This window comes from Mesoplodon mirus, assembly GCF_964341445.2.
Source record: "Mesoplodon mirus genome assembly, chromosome: 13".
Taxonomy (NCBI): domain Eukaryota; kingdom Metazoa; phylum Chordata; class Mammalia; order Artiodactyla; family Ziphiidae; genus Mesoplodon; species Mesoplodon mirus.
The window spans coordinates 9,717,551-9,736,778 of record NC_138989.1 but is presented as its reverse complement, the minus strand read 5'-3'; the positions used below and the strand labels follow the sequence as shown (position 1 = coordinate 9,736,778).

The 19,228-nt window shown below is 37.6% G+C and overlaps 1 protein-coding gene across 12 annotated transcripts in view; it reads left to right on the top strand.

The window, feature by feature from the left end:
- ATXN2 (ataxin 2) overlaps nt 1–19,228 on the top strand; it is a 134,690-nt gene that overhangs the window by 88,963 nt on the left and 26,499 nt on the right. For 10 of the 12 annotated variants that reach the window (XR_014295781.1, XM_082641222.1, XM_082641220.1 and 7 more), the window contains exons 15-18: nt 1,965–2,266; nt 3,290–3,353; nt 4,231–4,383; nt 4,772–4,838. Coding sequence is in view for 11 of the 12 variants with exons in the window: in XM_082641222.1 (XP_082497348.1) it covers nt 1,965–2,266; nt 3,290–3,353; nt 4,231–4,383; nt 4,772–4,838 (586 nt within the window). In the remaining variant the exon portion in view is untranslated. The remainder of the gene's footprint in view (nt 1–1,964; nt 2,267–3,289; nt 3,354–4,230; nt 4,384–4,771; nt 4,839–19,228) is intronic. The other 2 variants (XM_082641214.1, XM_082641218.1) reach the window with 1 other exon arrangement.

The window sequence follows — 19,228 nt, the reverse complement described above, 5'->3', positions numbered from 1 at the left end:
AGTCAGTAATACTGTATGGTATATTTGAAAGTTGCTGTCTACGCATTTCCCACCATAAGAAAAAATTTTTAACTGTGTGGTAATGGCTGTTATCTAGATATTGTGATCATTTTGCAATACATATGTATATTGAATCACAATGTTGTACACCTGCAACTAATACGATGTTATATGTGGATTATTTCTCAATAAAAGGAAACTGGTTCAATTTTGAAAAAATAAAAAGGAGAATAATCTCAGTTTTCTTTTATGTTTAGTATATTGCAGATAGGAAATACAGAAGAATGTTCAAAAGCACGCGTTGTGCCTTATTTTCCTCATTTATAAGATTGCGCTAATAGTATGTACATCAAATAGGGCTGTTATAATGACTGAATGAATGAGTTTGTAAATAGTTTAGAACAGTGTCCAACCCATAGTGAGTACTATAGGTATGTTTGCCATTATATGAATAACAACATCAAAAGCCTTATTTTTGCCTTGATCAAAGACCCTTGTAACAAATATTTAAAGTTTTATGCAGTACACAATTAGTCCATTATGCATATAGCCTCTACTTAACATTAAGTACCTATATTGTGACTTAAACTCCCACTGTGTCCAAATGTTGCTTTCACCTTCTGTCGTCAACTGCTTGGAGACTTTATAACTATATTGGTGATGCAGTGAAGCTTGAGAAGCCCCTGAGATGTGTGGTGCTGCTTGCCAGGATACCAAGGGCTCCGGTAGTGAGAATTTGACAGTGGTCCGCCTTTCCTGAGGCTGAGGAGGTAGTTTGTCTCTCTAGTCTTGCAGCCCCTTCTGCTGCACAATTGCTCTTTAGCTTATTCTCACTGCCTAGGGCTGCTGCTTGGATTTATTCTCATTTCCACCATGGCTCCTTCTACTTGCTGCCCTTTTCTCTTTTTCTTGTCATTTCCTTCAGCTATTCCTGTTTTCTTTCTTCTATGGAGTAGGGCATCTTAAATCATCATCAGATAGTAGTAGCATTGACTGCTTCTGGTCTGCAAACTTCAAAACCCCATCACTTATTTTACTAACGTTTTTGTCTTCTGGTCTTCTTGTTGGTGCTTCTGTTTTGTGGTTTCCTTTATGGGTTACAAGGTCTAACTGACCTACATGTCTAGCCAGGTCTCCCTCTGAATCCACCTACTTCAGACTTTCCAACTCACCACTTCTCAAGGTCAAGCCCAGGTCTTAGTCCAGCCGCCATAATGGTCTCTCTACACTCTTACTTGGCTTCCTGCAGTTCATTTTCCACAAAGTTGCTGTGCTCATCTTTGTGAACTATAAGTCTTCTCAGTCTGTACCTGCTTAAAATTCTTCAGTGACTTCTCATTATCCTGAGAACTAAAAGTTAGAGTTCTTAACATAGCTTTCAAGTTCCTTTATCATCTCGTTCCTCCTGGGTGAATTTGTCATTTCTTGACTCATCTTGTGTCCACCAGTACTCTTCTGTTCCACAGCGGGGCCATCTTCTCCCTTTCCTATGGGTCTTTAAACACGCTGTTTCTTGTACTTAGACTAAGTCCCTTTTCCAAATTCCCCTGCAAACCCCCAACATCTTTCACACTTTAGACTAGATGACATTTCCATTGAGAAGCCTTCTCTTTCTGTGAGCTGCTTTTTCCCGTGGGATCCTACAGCATTTACCCCGGTTTGTCAAGTGTCTAATCTCATCCAGATGGAAAGCTTTGGGAGGATAGGAACTATTTCATGTTTCCATTCCTAGCACACACAATTTCTGACACATGGTGTGCACTCAGTAAATGTTTAACTTTTCAGGCTAGGACACTTTAGTGCTTGGATGGCTGTGGTTGTGTTGTATAGACGTTTTGTTATTGTTGCCTTATAATGAAAACGTTACTCGTAAAGTACGGAGAAAACCTTATTCAGTTTGTGCTCATGGAAAAAAATTGACTACTAGTTATTTAAAATATTTAAGTATTATTTCCTTTATTTAGTTACAGCCAAGTTCTACTTCTGAATCTATGGATCAGCTGCTAAACAAAAATAGAGAGGGAGAAAAATCAAGAGATTTGATCAAAGACAAAATTGAGCCAAATGCTAAGGATTCTTTCATTGAAAATAGCAGCAACTGCACCAGTGGCAGCAGCAAGCCCAGCAGTCCCAGCATCTCCCCTTCGGTCCTCAGTAACACAGAGCACAAGAGGGGGCCTGAGGTCACGTCCCAGGGCGTTCAGACTTCCAGTCCAGGGTGTAAACAAGAGAAGGACGATAAAGAGGACAAGAAGGACGCAGCTGAGTGAGTAAACCTGGAATTTAGCACACCTGTTACTTACGTAACTTTTCCTTAAGGTGTCCAGAGCCTTCCAACTCAAGAATCTATCTAGACTTCTGGACTGCTTTATAAGTAGCTCTCAACTTAACAAAAAGCTGGTCTAAACAAATGACATCTTAAGCCCATTAGGTCCTTGCACCCTATACTCTTCTTCCCTCCTCCACCGTTTTTCCACCCTGTGCGTAAATTAAGAACGGCTTATTTATAAATGTACAGGGAGTTGAAAAATCACTGGCTTTGGGACTGATACCCCTGTATGCTAGTCAGTACCCACCTCCTGGCTGTGCTACTCGACTAAGAACTTCCACTGCCAAGAAGAGAGAGAAGTCTCTGGTGCCCCTACTTGGAATTCAACGTGTTTTCCATCAAAAAAAAAAAAGTTTTAGTTAATACTTAGATTCGTTAAGATAGAATTAATTCTGCACATCCAATATATTATCAATTAAATGGGCTTTTGTGGGCTAGTCTTGGAACCTAACCACACCACCATTGATTTATTTGTTCTGGGTTCCATACAACCCAGTTACAGATGAACTTTTGGAATGCAAATGTTGATAAGTCAAGGAGCACTTACTCTTAATTTGAGGCAAAATTTTTTTATTAGAATCATGGTTTTTCCCAAGGTATTTCATATAGGAAACAATTTATCACATAAAAAATACTGCATGCTAGAGAATTGGTATATTAAGGATTGCTTTTATGGATATTTTATAAGGGGCTACTGTCTTCAGTTTAAGTTTTGTTGATTGCTTTTGAGAGAAGCGTTCGTATCACAGTTTAAAAAATTTGTCCTTTTTTGGCTAGTAATTATCAAAATAAGGGGTGAGAATTACGTATATGTGTGTTTTAATGAAGAGAATTAGTGATCTTCTAGTGAGAATTGTTTAAATGTTTAGCAATTTTAAACAGACTGTCAGGTATAAAAGACTTTACAGTAGCATAAGTTCCATGCAGATTTCACTGGGCTTTATTTTTTTTCCGGTGTAGGCAAGTGAGGAAATCAACGTTGAATCCCAATGCGAAGGAGTTCAACCCTCGTTCCTTTTCTCAGGTAAGTTTTTCTCTCTCTCTCTTTGAAGTAATCTAGCCGCTTAAAAAAAAAATTATTTGTAGTAATATTCCCTTTCCCATACCTGCCATCTAAATTCAGTTACAGTATGCTAAAACAACTTTTAGTTTAAGTTCTTTTTTCTTCCGCAGTCATTAATGAATATTTTTGAGCCATAGGAAAAAATGCTAGTCTTGTCATCACTTAGATGTGGTCTGGGGCAAATTTTTTAATCTTTCTGACTCAGAATTTGAAGATGGTTGGTCAACGAGGCTCTCAGGTTCACAGATATACAGTTATTATTCTACTGACTTTGTAAGATGATGTGTTTATTTTTTAATTTTTAAAAACAGTCTCCAGTTCCTTAAAAGTCACCACTGCTGGGTTTGTTGGTTTGTTTGTTTGTTTTGTTTTTTGGGTTTTTTTTGCGGTACGTGGGCCTCTCACTGTTGTGGCCTCTCCCATTGTGGAGCACAGGCTCTGGACGCGCAGGCTCAGCGGCCATGGCTCACGGGCCCAGCCGCTCTGCAGCATGTGGGATCTTCCCGGACCAGGGCACGAACCCATGTTGTCCCCTGCATCGGCAGGCGGACTTTCAACCACTGTGCCACCAGGGAAGCCCCTACCACTGCTGTTTTTAATAGCATTGTTGATTAACTGGTAACATTAATCAACCAATAATACTTGGTTATTGGTAACATAACCAAGTATTTTTTTTCTTTTATTTGAAACGTGGAAGTTTATTTTCTGTGAGATATTTTCATTAAGAGGTACTACTTATCAACAGTGAGTAAAACTGAGAAAAATGGGGGGAATCAGTCCTCAAATTGCAGTAATGGTTAGCTTTTCACCTTAAGGTAGTTGATTTTTGTTTTTGTAGCCAAAGCCTTCTACCACCCCAACTTCGCCTCGTCCTCAAGCACAACCTAGCCCATCTATGGTGGGTCATCAGCAGCCAACTCCAGTTTATACTCAACCTGTTTGTTTTGCACCAAATATGATGTATCCAGTCCCAGTGAGCCCAGGAGTGCAAGTAAGTCATAGAATTTGGTGTTCATTTACCCTCTCTAAGTTATTTGTATTTGACACCAAGCACTCTGTAGGTATGCGGTGATTTGAGGCAGTGATGGTATAACAGAGGTATTTAAAAAGTGGAAGCTTGCAGTGTGGTGTGTTGTTAGTATAAGGACCTAAATCTGAGAATGTTTCTGGTAAGAAAGATGATTTAGATTTACTGTAGTTTGGGGTTTGTCCTTTTAGCTGTGGGTGTGATTTTATTTTTTAATGACTCATAAAGAATCAGGAAACCTCAGAGCTAGCTCTCTAGCAATATGCAACTAAGAGAGAGTGGTAAAATACATTCTTAATATCTTGAGAGCCTAATCTTCAGTTTTTGTTTTTGTTTTTTTTATTCCCTTAAGCCTTTATATCCTATACCTATGACGCCCATGCCCGTCAATCAAGCCAAGACATATAGAGCAGGTAAAGGTGAGAATAATCCTGCCTGTATTTGCTTGTAGTCTGCATGCTGCATGAATTAAATAACTCAATTTATAATGAATAAATATTTGTGGTTCAGTTTTGACTTTCAGTGAAGCTGTTCATTGACTTCTGGTGCTCAACGTTACATCAGGTATTTAGATGCATTTTTATGAACAAAAATAGGAGGAGAAAATACCCATCAGTCATGAATTTCAGGATCCTCTTCACAAGAAATAATTTAATTTTGAAGTTTTCAATGTTAAATTTGGAAAGAGGGTTCACTACATTAATTAACTAGTTGCTGACGTTCTTATTTTATATATGATTTTTTTTCCCAAAAATTTAGAATTTCTTTTTGAGCAGAGGTGGCTCACTTCAGAAACCATCAAAATGGTATTAGAGGAATGTTTCCTCATCTTTAAAATGAGAGTGTTGTATAATCTAGTATTCTCTGTGCAGAAGAGCCTTCATAGAAAAAAAACACATTTATCTTAAAAGGAAATTTCTTGATGTTGAAAAATGCTAAAGGGTTCCCCTCTTTTGCCATTTAGGTAATTGAGAGCAATTATTTGCTATAATTTTATTGAGCATAGAAAGTAGAATGGTTTATATAGTAAAGTCATTTCTCAGTACCCAGTAATTACCCCCATCACCCAAATTTCACTTCTTTTTTTCTTTTCCATTATAGTTTATTGCAAGGTATTGACTGGAGTTCCCTATGTTGTCTGTCTCATATATGGTAGTTTGTATCGGCCAGTCCCAGGTGCCTCATATGTCCCCACCGCGTTCCCCTTTGGTGACCATAGTTTGTTTTCTGTGTCTGTGAGTCCGTTTGTTTTGTAAATAAGTTCATTTGTGTCATATTTTGGACTCATATGTGATATCGTATGATATTTGTCTTTCTCTGCCTGACTTCCTTCACTGTTAGTATGATAATCTCTAGGTTCATCCATGTTGCTGCAAATGGCATTATTTCATTCTTTTTTATGGCTGAGTAATATTCCATTGTCTATATACCACATCTTCCTTATCCATTCATCTGTTGATGGACATTTAAATTTAAGTTGCTTCCGGGACTTCCCTGGCAGTCCAGTGGTTAAGACTCTGTGCTTCCAATGCAGGGAGCGCAGGTTCAGTCCCTGGTCAGGGAACTAAGATCCCACAAACTGTGTGGCGCAGCCAAAAAAAAAAAGTATGTTATCCTTTATCTTTCCTTAGAACACTGGAACCTATTGGAAGAACTCTACCTTGGATCATTTAAAGTTTTCTAGTTATAGGGTTAATCTTATTCTGAGGACCTGCCATTTTCATATCTACATACTTCGTGTGTATCATATATAAAAGTATGGACATTTTTGTTAGATAGCCAGAGTCTGTTATCACACTTTATAAAAATGAACAGTAATTCCTTTTTATCATGTAATAACCATCATAATTAGATTACCCTGACTGGGCCAAGAATATATTTTTACAGTCCGTTTGTTTTGAATATGGATCAAAATAAGATCTTCACATTATTATATTTGTTACATGTCTTTGTAGTTCCCCTGCTGTTTTTACCCCTGCTGTTGCTTTGTGGCAGAAACCAATTATTATGTAGCATGTCCTGTATTCTAGATTTGTCTCTTTACTTCTTGTGATGTCATTGTTTACATTCAGGTTTAACTTTTTTACGGGAAGAGATAAGAATACTTGATAGATATTTGTGTGTACTCTATATTGGATCATTCGAGAGCTGTACAATATCTGGTCCTACTTTGAGTTATGTAAGATTTATTAAGGGCTCAGGTGGTGATAGCCTGATCCTCCCCTCCCCAATCGTAAAGTTTTCTATTAGTCTTTCATCTAATTCATTAATGATTGATACTTAACATCATCTTTTCATTGGGCTGTGGTTCTCAAATTTTAGTATACATTAGAATCACTTAGAGAGTTTGTTAAAAACACCAATTGCTTGGCCCCATCCCCAGAATTTCTAATTCAGTAGGTTTGGGGCATAGCCTGAGAATTTACTTTCCTAGTGCAATTTATAAAAAAAACCAATTCCCTAGTGATCCTGCTGGTACAGGGCCATACTTTGGAAATCACTGTAATTAGGAGTTTGAAAACAGCGATTTCTAAATTTCTAGTATTTCTTCTCCATTTATTAGCTAGAATCATTCTGTAAGGGACTATTCTTTTTAACAAGGGCTGTTTGGGTATCCTGAAATAGTTTGTACAGGCAAGTTATGAATACATGGATTTTCATATAATTTTATATATTCATTGTATTTCAGTCAATTATTATTTTTTTTGCTGCTCCCATTGTCCCATCTTTGATCGATGGTAATCCCTTCAAGTTGGCTCCTGTGTCCTTTGGGTACTACTCATTTGTCTCTGATAGCTTCCTTTCTGCTACAAATATGATGTCTCAGGCTAATCTTCTAACTCTAGGCCTGGATCAGTAATCCTCCAAGCAACCCTCATTCTCTTTGCTGGGATATAGTATTTAGAAACTGTTTTCTGGTTATTGGATATATTCATTGCTGTTGAGTTAATATCTGTCTTTGAACAAATTACCACAAAGCTTAGCTGCCTAAAACAACAAACATATATTATTTCACTTCGTTTCTGAGGGTCAGGAATCCAGGAGCTACTTAGCTAGGTGGTTCTGCCTTAGAGTCTCTTAAGAAGTTGCAGACAAGATGTTGGCTACAGCAGTGGTTATCTGAACTGGGGCTGGTGGATCTGCTTCCAGATTCAGAGCTGTTGGCAGGATAGTTCTGGTCATAATAACATGGCAGCTGGCTTCTCCCACAATGAGTATTCAGAGAGAAACTGACCTAAATGGAAACAACAGTTTGTTTAACAATCTAACCTTGGAAGTGACGTATCTTAACTTCTGTCATTTGCTATATAGATCAGGCAGAGCAAATGTGGTGCATGTGGGAGGGGACTGCATAAGGGTGTGAATACCAGGTGGCGGGATCACTGGGGGCCATCTTAGAGGCTGGCTTATTTACATTTTCCTATAATGTGTATTAGATGTTTCCGAACTATTTGTTGTCTAACTCCTGGACTACAGAATAAAATTTAAGATTTCTTTAGTATCTCACTAAGAATTCTTTAAGTGCCAATTTTCAGAGTCAGGAGTTGCTGCCCTTGTTACTTCCAAAATACTATTTTCTATAGTCACCGAGTTATGCCAACAGTTTGACACATAGGTAGGTTAATCTGATTGAGTTCGTTATCATTTGTAAGGATAGTTTTTTTATTTATTTTATTTTTTATGTGTGAAATACATATTTTCAAAGTGGAAATTACATAAAAAGATTATTCAGAAAAGTCTTGCTTTCATCCCAGTCTCTTCATTTGTCCTTTCCTCATCACTTCCATCCCAGATGTGGATCATCCCTTCCATCACCAGCAGGTGATCATTTAAAGTTACTTTCTATATATCCTTACAGTGTCTATTTTTGCAAGTATACATTTATTTCTTTGCAAATAATACATTCTGTTTTTTTTAAATGGTTCTATTTAGGACATATAGTTGACCTTTGAACAACCCAGGGGTTAGGGACACTGACCCTTGTGCAGTCAAAAACTGAATATAATTTATAGTCAGTCCTCCATGTCCATAGTTCTAGATCAACCAACAGTGTATCGTTTAGTGCTATAGTACTTACTGTTGAAAAAAATCTGCGTGTAAGTGACCCACACAGTTCAAACTTCTGTTGTTCAAGGGTCAGCTGTAATTCGAATGCCATAAAATTCATCCCTTTGAAGTATACAGTTCGGTGGGTTTTAAGGTATTCTCGGAGTTGCCCAGTCATCACCACAGTCAATTTTAAAACATTTTCATCACTCCAAAAAGAAACCTCATACCTTTTAGTAATTGTTCCCCTCCCACCCCATGCGCATATACACTCATACCCTAGACATGCTAATCTACCTTCTTTTCTCTATAGATTTGCCTATTCTGGATATTTCATATGAATGAAATCATATTGAATGCAGTCTTTGTGACTGAGTTCTTTCACTTAGCATAGTGTTTTCAAGGTTCATCCATGTTGGAGCATATATCAGTACTTCATTCCTTTTTATGGATGAATAATATTCCATTGTATAGATACCATATTTTATTTATCCATTCATCAGTTGATGCTTCTTCGGGTTGTTCCCACTTTTGACTATTGTGAAATAATGCTGAACGTTAGTGTACAGTTTTTGTGAGGACTTATGTTTTCATTTCTCTTGGAGTGGAATTAGCGTTGAAACTGCCACACTGTTTTCCAGAGTGGCTGCACCATTTTTTATTCCTACCAGTAGTGTACAAGGGTCCCAGTTTCTCCACATCCTCACCAGCACTTGTTATCTGTTATAATCCTAGTGGTTATAAAATAGTATTTCATTATGGTTTTGATTTGTATTTCCCTAGTGACTGAAGATGTTGAACATATTTTCATGTGTTCATTGACCATTTGCATATCTTCTCTGGAGAAATGTTTATTCACATATTTGACCTAGTTTTTAATTAAGTTATTTGTCTTTATATAGTCTGTATACAAATCTTTTGTCAGATACAGGATTTACAGGTATTTTCTCCATTTTATGGGTTGTCTTTTTACTTGCTTGATGGTGTCCTTTGCAGCACAGAAGTTGTTTAATTTTGATGGAACTTCGATTTATTTGTATTTTTGTTGTTGCTTTTGCTTTTGGTGTCATACTAGGAAACCATTTCCTGACTCAAGGTCACAAAGATACACTGTGATTTCTTCTAAGAGTTTTATAGTTCAGCTCTAACATTTAGGTTGGTGATACATTCTGAGGTAAGTTTTCTGTATAGTATGAGGATGGGGTCCACATTCATTCTTTTGCGTGTGGATATCCAGTTATCCCAGCACCATTGGTTGAAAAGACTGTTCTTTCCTCATTAAATTGTCATGGCATCCTTGTTGACATTTATTTTTCTTCCCTCATACATAAAACGAAGCACACTATATGTAGTGTTCCGCACCCATGAGTTTTTTTGTTTGAAGGCATCATATTCCTAGAAATTACTATATATCACTGTATCAAGATTTTCCTTATACTTTTTTTTTTTTTTTTTTTTTTTTTTTTTTTGTGTGGTACATGGGCCTCTCACTGTTGCGGCCTCTCCCATTGCGGAGCACAGGCTCCGGACGCGCAGGCTCAGTGGCCATGGCTCACTGGCCTAGCCGCTCCGCGGCATGTGGGATCTTCCCGGACCGGGGCATGAACCCGCGTCCCCTGCATCGGCAGGCGGACTCTCAACCACTGCGCCACCAGGGAAGCCCCCTTATACTTTTTTTAATTGAGTTATCTTACTGAGTTGTAGGAGTATGGGTGAATATAATTCCTTTTTCTGTATTTCAAACATTTTCTTGTAGTCTATGGCTTATTTATTCATTTTGGAGTCCATTTGATCAATTTTTCTTCTATGGTTGTGTTTTTGTTTCCTCTATTTGCATACTCCAAGGTTGCAAAGATTTTCTCCTGTGGTTGGTTTTTTCCTAGAAGTGTTATGACTTTCTCCTGTGATTTACCTTTTGATTTTTTGATTTATGATTTTTAAGATTTTTGCCCGCTCATGTAGTAAAAGAATTCATATGCTTTCTAGAATTTATATAACTCCCTCTTTTTTACATTTAAATTTCTGATTGATTTGGAACTTACCTTATACACAGTATAAGGTATGAATCCAGTTTATCTTGTTCCAAATGGCTATCCAAAATTGTTAACCAGTTTTATTGTTCTGTAATTTACATACAACAAAATGTCTTTCTTTTAAGTGTACATTTTGATGAAAACTGTACTCCAGTGCCACCCACTCCAGGCAACCACTGTTCTGCTTTCTCTTACTGTAGATTAGATTTGACTTCTCTAGATATTTTTTATTTAGTAAATGGAATCGTGTATTGTATTTTTTGTGTCTGGCTTAAACAACATAATAATTTGAGAATATTTCATATTATCATCTGTATCCGTTTATTCCTTTTTATTGCTGAAGAGCATTCCATTTTACCACAGTTTACCCATTACCAGTTGATGGGTATTTGTATTATTTTCTGTTTCTGGCTGTTGTGAATAAAGCTGTTAAGAACATTTTTGTACAAGTGTTTGTGTGAACATTTGCTTTCATTTCTCTTGGTTAAATATCTAGAACTAGAATTTTTTAGTTGTATGGTGAATGCAATTTTAAATTAATAAGTAACTGGTAAATTGTTTTCCAAAGTGATGGTGTCATTTTACATTTCAACTGATCAGCCATGTATGAGAGTTACAATTGCTTTGCATCCTTGCCAACGATTTTCTGGCTTATTTATTTATCTATCTATCTATCTGGTTGCACCAGGTCTTAGTTGCGGCAGGTGGGCTCCTTAGTTGTGGCTCGCCAATTCCTTAGTTGCGGCATGAGGGCTCCTTAGTTGTGGCATGCGAACTCTTAGTTGCAGCATGCATGTGGGATCTAGTTCCCTGACCAGGGATCGAACCCAGGCCGTCTGCATTGGGAGCACGGAGTCCTGTCCACTGCACCACCAGGGAAGTCCCTTGTCTGTCTTTTTAATTTTACCCCGTCTGATGAGTGTGTTACGCTACCTCACTGTGGTTTTAATGTGCATTTCTTTAATGATTACTGATTGTGAACATCTTTTCATGTGTTTATTAGCTGTCAGTCTTCTTTTGCAAAGTGTTCAAATCTTTTTCCTTTATTTACTTTTGGTTTGTTTTCTTACTATTAGTTGTAACCGTTATTTATATATTCTAAATACAAATCCTTTATCAGGTATAGGTATTATGAATATTTTCAAAGAGCCTGTGTTGTTTATTTTGATGAAGTCCCATTTATCATGTTTTTCTCTTATGATTCATGCTTTCTTATATCATAACTAAGAAGCCTTTGCCTGCCCCAAGTTGTGAATATTTTTATGTTTCTTCCAGAAGTTTAATACAAGCTTTAGCTTTTACAATTAGCTGTATGATCGACCTGAAGTTAGTTTTTGTGTAGGGCATGAGGTAAATGTAGCAGTTCGTTGGGTTTTTTTTTTTTTTTCCATGTATATATATCCAGTTTTCCCAACACCAGCCTCTGTTTTGCTGTTAAATTATCTTGGCATCTTCATAGAATTCAGTTGTCTGTATATGTGTGATCTATTCCTGAACTATTTTGTTGTGTTAATCTGTGTATCCTCATGCCAGTACTCGCTTTTTAATTATTGTTACTTTATAGTAAATCTTAGAATCAGTTCATGGAAGTCCTCCAGTTTTATTCGTCTTGGTTAAAATTGTTTTAGATATTCTAGGTTCTTTACATTTCCAAATAAACTGTAGAATCAGCTTGGAACTATGTGTCTGTATCTGAAGATCAGTTTGTGGGGGAATTGACCCCCTTTAACGATATTTAATTTTCCAATCCACAAGCATGTTGTATTTCTCCATTTATTTAAGTGTTCAATTTCACCAATATTTTGTAGTTTTCATTGTATAAGTTTTGCATTTGTTTACTTAAATTTATCACTTAGTATTTAATTTTTTTATGGCGTAAACTTTTCAGCATTTGTTTACCTAGTATATAGGGATACACTAGATTTTTTACTATCAACCTTGTGTCTTGCCACTTTGCTAAACCCATCTGTTGTTTCTAATAGCTTCTTTTTAGACTTACTTAGACTTTTCTATGTACACAATCATAATCCAGTCAGTGTATCTGTCTTTTTTTTTAACCGTACTACACTGGCTGGGTCTTCTAATACATTACTTACTGAATAGAAGGGATGCATTCCTTACCATGCCCCTGATCTGAGGGGTGAAACAGTATCTTTCACCCTTTGGTATAGTGTTAGTTGTGGTTTCAATTCATACCTTGCTGGGGATGTTTTTTGTTTTATTTTTTAGTGATGAATGGTTATTGAATTGTGTCAAATACTTAAGCATCTCTTATGCTGATCATATGGTTTTTCTGATTTGCTGTGTTATTTTGAAGAATTACATTGATTTTTTTTAATTGAACACTTCAGTGGCTTTTTAAAAAAAATAAATTTATTTATTTATTTGTGGCTGCGTTGGGTCTTCGTTGCTGCGCGTCGGCTTTCTCTAGTTGCAGCGAGCAGGGGCTTCTCTTCGTGGCAGTGTGCCAGCTTCTAGTTGCTGTGGCTTCTCACATTGCGGAGCATGGGCTCTAGGCATGCAGGCTTCAGTAGTTGTGGCATGCAGGCTCAGTAGTTGTGGCTCGCAGGCTCTGGAGCACAGGCTCAGTAGTTGTGGCACACGGGCTTAGTCACTCCGTGGCATGTGGGATCTTCCCGGACCAGGGCTCAAGCCCCGTGTCCCCTGCATTGGCAGCGGAATCTTAACTGCTGCGCCACCAAGGAAGTCTGATTGATTTTTGAATATCGAACCAGCTTTGCATTCCTGGCACCCCGTTTATACGCTTAGTCATGGTGTACTATCTTTATATGTTTTCCTGTGTATGACTTGATAGTATTTTATTAAAGAGGTTTTTGTCTGTGTTCATGGTGGATGTTGGTCTGTAGTTTGCTTTGCTTTGTAGTGTCCTTGTAGGATCTTGATACCAAGTTAATGCTGGCTGTCTCATCTAATTTACCAGATTTAATGGCATAAAGTTGTTCATAATATTCCTTTATCTTTTTAATGTCTTTAGGATCTGTAGTGATGCTCTGTCTTTCACTTCTGGTATTGATAATTTATGTCTTTTCCCCCTCTTTTATTGATCAGTCTTGTTAGAGACTTACTGACCTTTTCAAAGGCCAGCTTCTATTGTCTTGGCCAAAAAGTTCCTTCGGTTTTTTAAGTAAAAATAAGACACAGGGACTTTGCCGGTGGCCCAGTGGTTGAGAATCTGCCCGCCTGTGCGGGGGACATGGGTTACATCCCTGATCCAGGAAGATCCCACATACCGCGGAGCAGCTAGGCCCGTGCGCCACAACTACTGAGCCTGCGCTCTAGAGCCCGTGCTTGCAACAAGAGAAGCCACCAAAGTGAGAAGCCCGCGCACCACAACGAAGAGTAGCCCCCACTTACTGCAACTAGAGAAAGCCAGCACGCAGCAACTAGGACCCAACGCAGTTCGTCGAGTGCTGCTTTCAGTTGGTCTAATTGAGAGTAGTACTTGTTGGAATTAATCGTTTAGTTTTCCAGAAGGAGCTCATAATAGAGGACTCCCTTCCAATCCCACCATTTATACAACATCACCTTCTTTGGATGAAGACGGGCCTTTGGTGTAGTTGGTGGTGGTTCATTTTGTTTGCCTGACGATCTCTTCCATTCCACATTATTGTACAGTATCTCCTTTTCATCGCCCGTCACAATTTGTTTTAAAAGCAGAACGTTTTCATTATGTTCAAGTAGAGAATCGCATGCGGAAATACAGTCAAGGAGGTTTTTTTTGCCTAACCTATATGGAACCCAAGCATCAAAGCGATTCACATAACCAAGCTGGTGCAAATGATTTTCATCACTTGATTTGCACATTTTGAGTGTATTGGCTATTTCCCACATGGTAGAATGTTGATTGTTCTCAGTTAATATCTCGATTTGATCGCTATCAGCCTCAACTGATGTACCCGACCGTGGAGCATCATCCAGCAAGAAATCTCCAGCACAAAACTTCGCAAATCACTTTTGACAGATTCAATCAGTCATAGCACCTTCTCCGTACACTACACAAATCTTTTTTTTTGCATTTCAGTTGCGTTTTTACCTTGCTTGAAGTAATAAAGCATAGTATGCTAAAAATGTTGCTTTTTTTCCTTCCATCTTCAGTATTAAAATGATTACACAAAAATTACCAATTTTGATAAGTTTTTTTAAAAACGCACACTGATGTGACAGCTGCCACAATACAGTCTAACAAAATTGTTTCGAGTGAAGTTACAGACAGCTAAGCAGTACTAGAGCCATTGTACAGAATAAAACCAAACAAACGTTTTGGCCAACCCAGTACTTTCATTGACTTTTCTCTTCATCATTTCCTTCCTTTGTTTTCTTTGGATTTAATTTTCCGTCCCTTTTCTATAAGGCAGTTGCTTAGATCATTGATTTTAAAACTTTCTTTATTAGAATAGAAGGGGGCTTCTATTCTATTCTATTAGGGGGCTTCCCTGGTGGCGCAGTGGTTGAGAGTCTGCCTGCCGATGCAGGGGACACGGGTTCGTGCCCTGGTCCGGGAAGATCCCACATGCCGCGGAGAGGCTGGGCCCGTGAGCCATGGCCGCTGAGCCTGCGCGTCCGGAGCCTGTGCTCCCCAACGGGAGAGACCACAACAGTGAGAGGCCCGCGTACCGCAAAAAAAAAAAAAAAAAAAAAAAGAAGCATTTAAAGCTATACATTTCTAATCATTACTTTAGCTACATCCCTAAAACTTGATGTGTTTTATTTTCATATTTCATTCAGAATATTTTCTGTCTTATGATTTCTTCTTTGACCAATGGGCTATTTAGTAGTGTTTTGTTTTGTTTTGTTTTTTAACATCTTTATTGGAATATAATTGCTTTACATTTTTCTGCTAGTTGCTGCTGTATAACAGAGTGAATCAGCTATACGTATACATATATCCCCATATCTCCTCCCTCTTGTGTCTCCCTCCCACTCTCCCTATCCCACCCCTTTAGGTGGTCGCAAAGCACGGAGCTGATCTCGCTGTGCTATGTGGCTGCTTCCCACTAGCTATCTGTTTTACATTTGGTCGTGTATATATGTCAGTGCCACTCTCTCACTTCATCCCAGCTTACCCTTTCCCCTCCCCGTGTCCTTAAGTCCACTCTCTACGTTTGTGTCTTTATTACTGTCCTGCCCTTAGTTTCATCAGAACATTTTTTTTTAGAATCCGTATATATATGTTAGCGTATTTGTTTTTCTCTTTCTGGCTTACTTCACTCTGTATAACAGACTCTAGGTCCATCCACCTCACTACAAATAACTCAGTTTCATTTCTTTTTATGGCTGAGTAATAATTACATTTTATATATGTGCCACATCTTCTTTATCCATTAATCTGTTGATGGACACTTAGGTTGCTTCCATGTCCTGGCTATTGTAAATAGAGCTGCAGTGAACATTGTGGTACATGACTCTTTGAATTACGGTTTTCTCAGGGTATATGCCCAGTAGTGGGATTGCTGGGTCACATGGTAGTTCTATTTTTAGTCTTTTAAGGAACCTCCATACTGTTCTCCATAGTGGCTGTATCAATTTCCATTCCCATCAACAGTGCAAGAGGGTTCCCTTTTCTCCACACCCTCTCCAGCATTTATTGTTTGTAGATTTTTTGATGATGGCCATTCTGACTGTTGTGATGACCATTCTGACTGGTGATACCTCATTGTAGTTTTGATTTGCATTTCTCTAATGATTAGTGATGTTGAGCATCCTTTCACATATTTGTTGGAAATCTGTGTATCTTTGGAGAAATGTCTTCTGCCCATGTTTGGATTGGGTTGTTTGTCTTTTTGATATTGAGCTGCATGAGTGGCTTATATATTTTGGAGATTAATCCTTTGTCAGTTGCTTCTTTTGCAAATATTTTCTCCCATTCTGAGGGTTGTCTTTTCATCTTGTTTATGGTTTCCTTTGCTGTGCAAAAGCTTTTAAGTTTCATTACATCCCATTTGTTTTTTTTGTTTGTTTGTTTGTTTTTATTTCCATTTCTCTAGGAGGTGGGTCATTAAGGATCTTGCTATGATTTATGTCATAGAGTGTTCTGCCTATATTTTCCTCTAAGAGTTTTATAGTGTTTGGCCTTACATTTAGGTCTTTAATCCAGTTTGAGTTTATTTTTGTGTATGGTGTTAGGGAGTGTTCTAATTTCATTCTTCTACATGTAGCTGTCCAGCTTTCCCAGCACCACTTATTGAAGAGGCTGTCTTTTCTCCATTGTATATTCTTGCCTCCTTTATCAAAGATAAGGTGACCATATGTGCGTGGGTTTATCTCTGGGCTTTCTATCCTGTTCCATTGATCTATATTTCTGTTTTTGTGCCAGTACCATATTGTCTTGATTACTGTAGCTTTGTAGTATAGTCTGAAGTCAAGGAATCTGATTCCACCAGCTCTGTTTTTTCCCCTCAAGACTGCTTTGGCTATTCGGGGTCTTTTGTGTCTCCATATAAATTTTAAGATTTTTTGTTCTAGTTCTGTAAAAAATGCCACTGGTAATTTGATAGGGATTGCATTGAATCTGTAGATTGCTTTGGGTAGTATTGTCATTTTCACAATATTGATTCTTCCAATCCAAGAACATGGTATATCTCGCCATCTGTTTGTGTCATCTTTGATTTCTTTCATTAGTGTCTTATAGTTTTCTGCATACCGGTCTTTTGTCTCCTTAGGAATGTTTATTCCTAGGTATTTTATTCTTTTCGTTGCAATACTAAATGGAATTGTTTCCTTAATTTCTCGTTCAGATTTTTTGTTGTTAGTGTATAGGAATGCAAGAGATTTCTGTGCATTAATTTTGTATCCTGCTGCTTTACCAGATTCATTGATTAGCTCTGGTAGTTTTCTGGTAGCATCTTTAGGATTCTCTATGTATAGTATTATGTCATCTGCAAACAGTGACAGTTTTACTTCTCCTTTTCCGGTTTGGATTGTTTTTATTTCTTTTTCTTCTCTGATTGCTGTGGCTAAAACTTCCAAAACTATGTCGAATAACAGTGGCAACCCTGTCTTGTTCCTGATCTTAGTGGAAATGGTTTCAGTTTTTCACCATTGAGAACGATGTTGGCTGTGGGTTTGTCATATATGGCCTTTATTATGTTGTGGTAGTAGTGTGTTTTTAATTTCCAAATATTTGGGTATTTCCATTTTTTACTTTTCATTCCATTATGATCAGAGAACAGACTGATATGAAATGCCATTTTCATCATATATTAAGTGTCCATGTGTAGTTAAATCTATATCTGGATTTTCTCTTCCATTCTGTTAAACTGTTAAGACTACTTTCCCATCCATCCACTCCCAACATTGATTTTTCCCCCCTCAGGCTTTCTTGACTTTTTTCTTTCTTGTTTTTTTTTTTTCCATATGAACTTGATATTCAGGTTGACTACTCTAAAAAAAAAAATCAGTTGGCTTTTAAGAACGTTTTTATTACTGAAAATTTCAAACATATACAAGTAAGCAGTTAGACTAGTACAACAGTGTAAAAGAACTCATCGGTCAGCTTTAATAGTTAGAAATTCATGGCCAGGACTTCCTTCGTGGCGCAGTGGTTAAGAATCCATCTGCCAATGCAGGGGACACGGGTTTGAGCCCTGGTCCGGGAAGATCCTACATGCTGCGGAGCAACTAAGCCTGTGCACCAGAACTACTGAGCCTGCACTCTAGAGCCCACAAGCCACAACTACTGAGCCTGTGTGCTGCAACTGCTGAAGCCCTTGAGCCTAGAGCCCATGCTCCGCAACAAGAGAAGCCACCGCAGTGAGAAGCCTGCCCACCACAACGAAGAGTAGCCCCCCCCCACTGCAACCAGGGAAAGCCCACGCGCAGCAACGAAGACCCATTGCAGCCAAAAAGAAAATAAATAAATAAATTTATTTTTTTAAAAAAAGAAAGAAAGAAAGAAACTCATGGCCAATTTTGTTTCATCTACAGGACCTCTCTCCTCTCAGATTGTTTTGAAGCATATCCCGGATACACCATTTTATTTATAAATACTTTATTTTAAAATTCTTAAAGATAAGGGGTCTTTTAAAAACAAACATAAAACATTACAATACCGTTATCACACCAAAAAGACTTAACAGTAATTCCCTTATATCCTCAAATTTCTGTGGCTATTTTTTAAATATATTTTTTTATGGTTAATTTGTTCCAGTTAGGATCCAAATGCGATTTACAAATTGCATTTGTTTATCATGTTTAAGTCAGTTTTTTAAATTGTTTTATGTTGTGGTAAATTTTTATTATGACAGTTTTAAAAACATGTTTTGTTCATTCATACCCTCACAGAGTTGTGGACTCTTTCTTTTTTTAAACCATAGTTAAAATACCATTTTTCACACCTAAAAAAATTAGCAGTTTTTTCTTCCTATCAAATGTGTAGAGCACAAGTTTTTCTTACTGTCTTATGAATTTTTCTTAATAGCTGGCTTGTTGAGCCACAATCCAGAATCCACACTTTTCATTTGATTGGTTTCTCTCTCTTAATGTTAACTCTCTCTTACAGGTTTCTCCTTAGTTTTTTCCGTTTCTATCTTATTTAAATCTAATTTGTTTTGTCCTGTATTCTTTCCCACCATCTGAATTTCATGGATTGTGTCCCTGTGATATTGTTTAAAGTGTTTCTCTGTCCCCTCTAATCCTTGTGAACTGATTGTAGATAAGAAAGATTAGTTTGTATTTTTTAAAACTTAACCTGGAATGTTTCATAGATGATG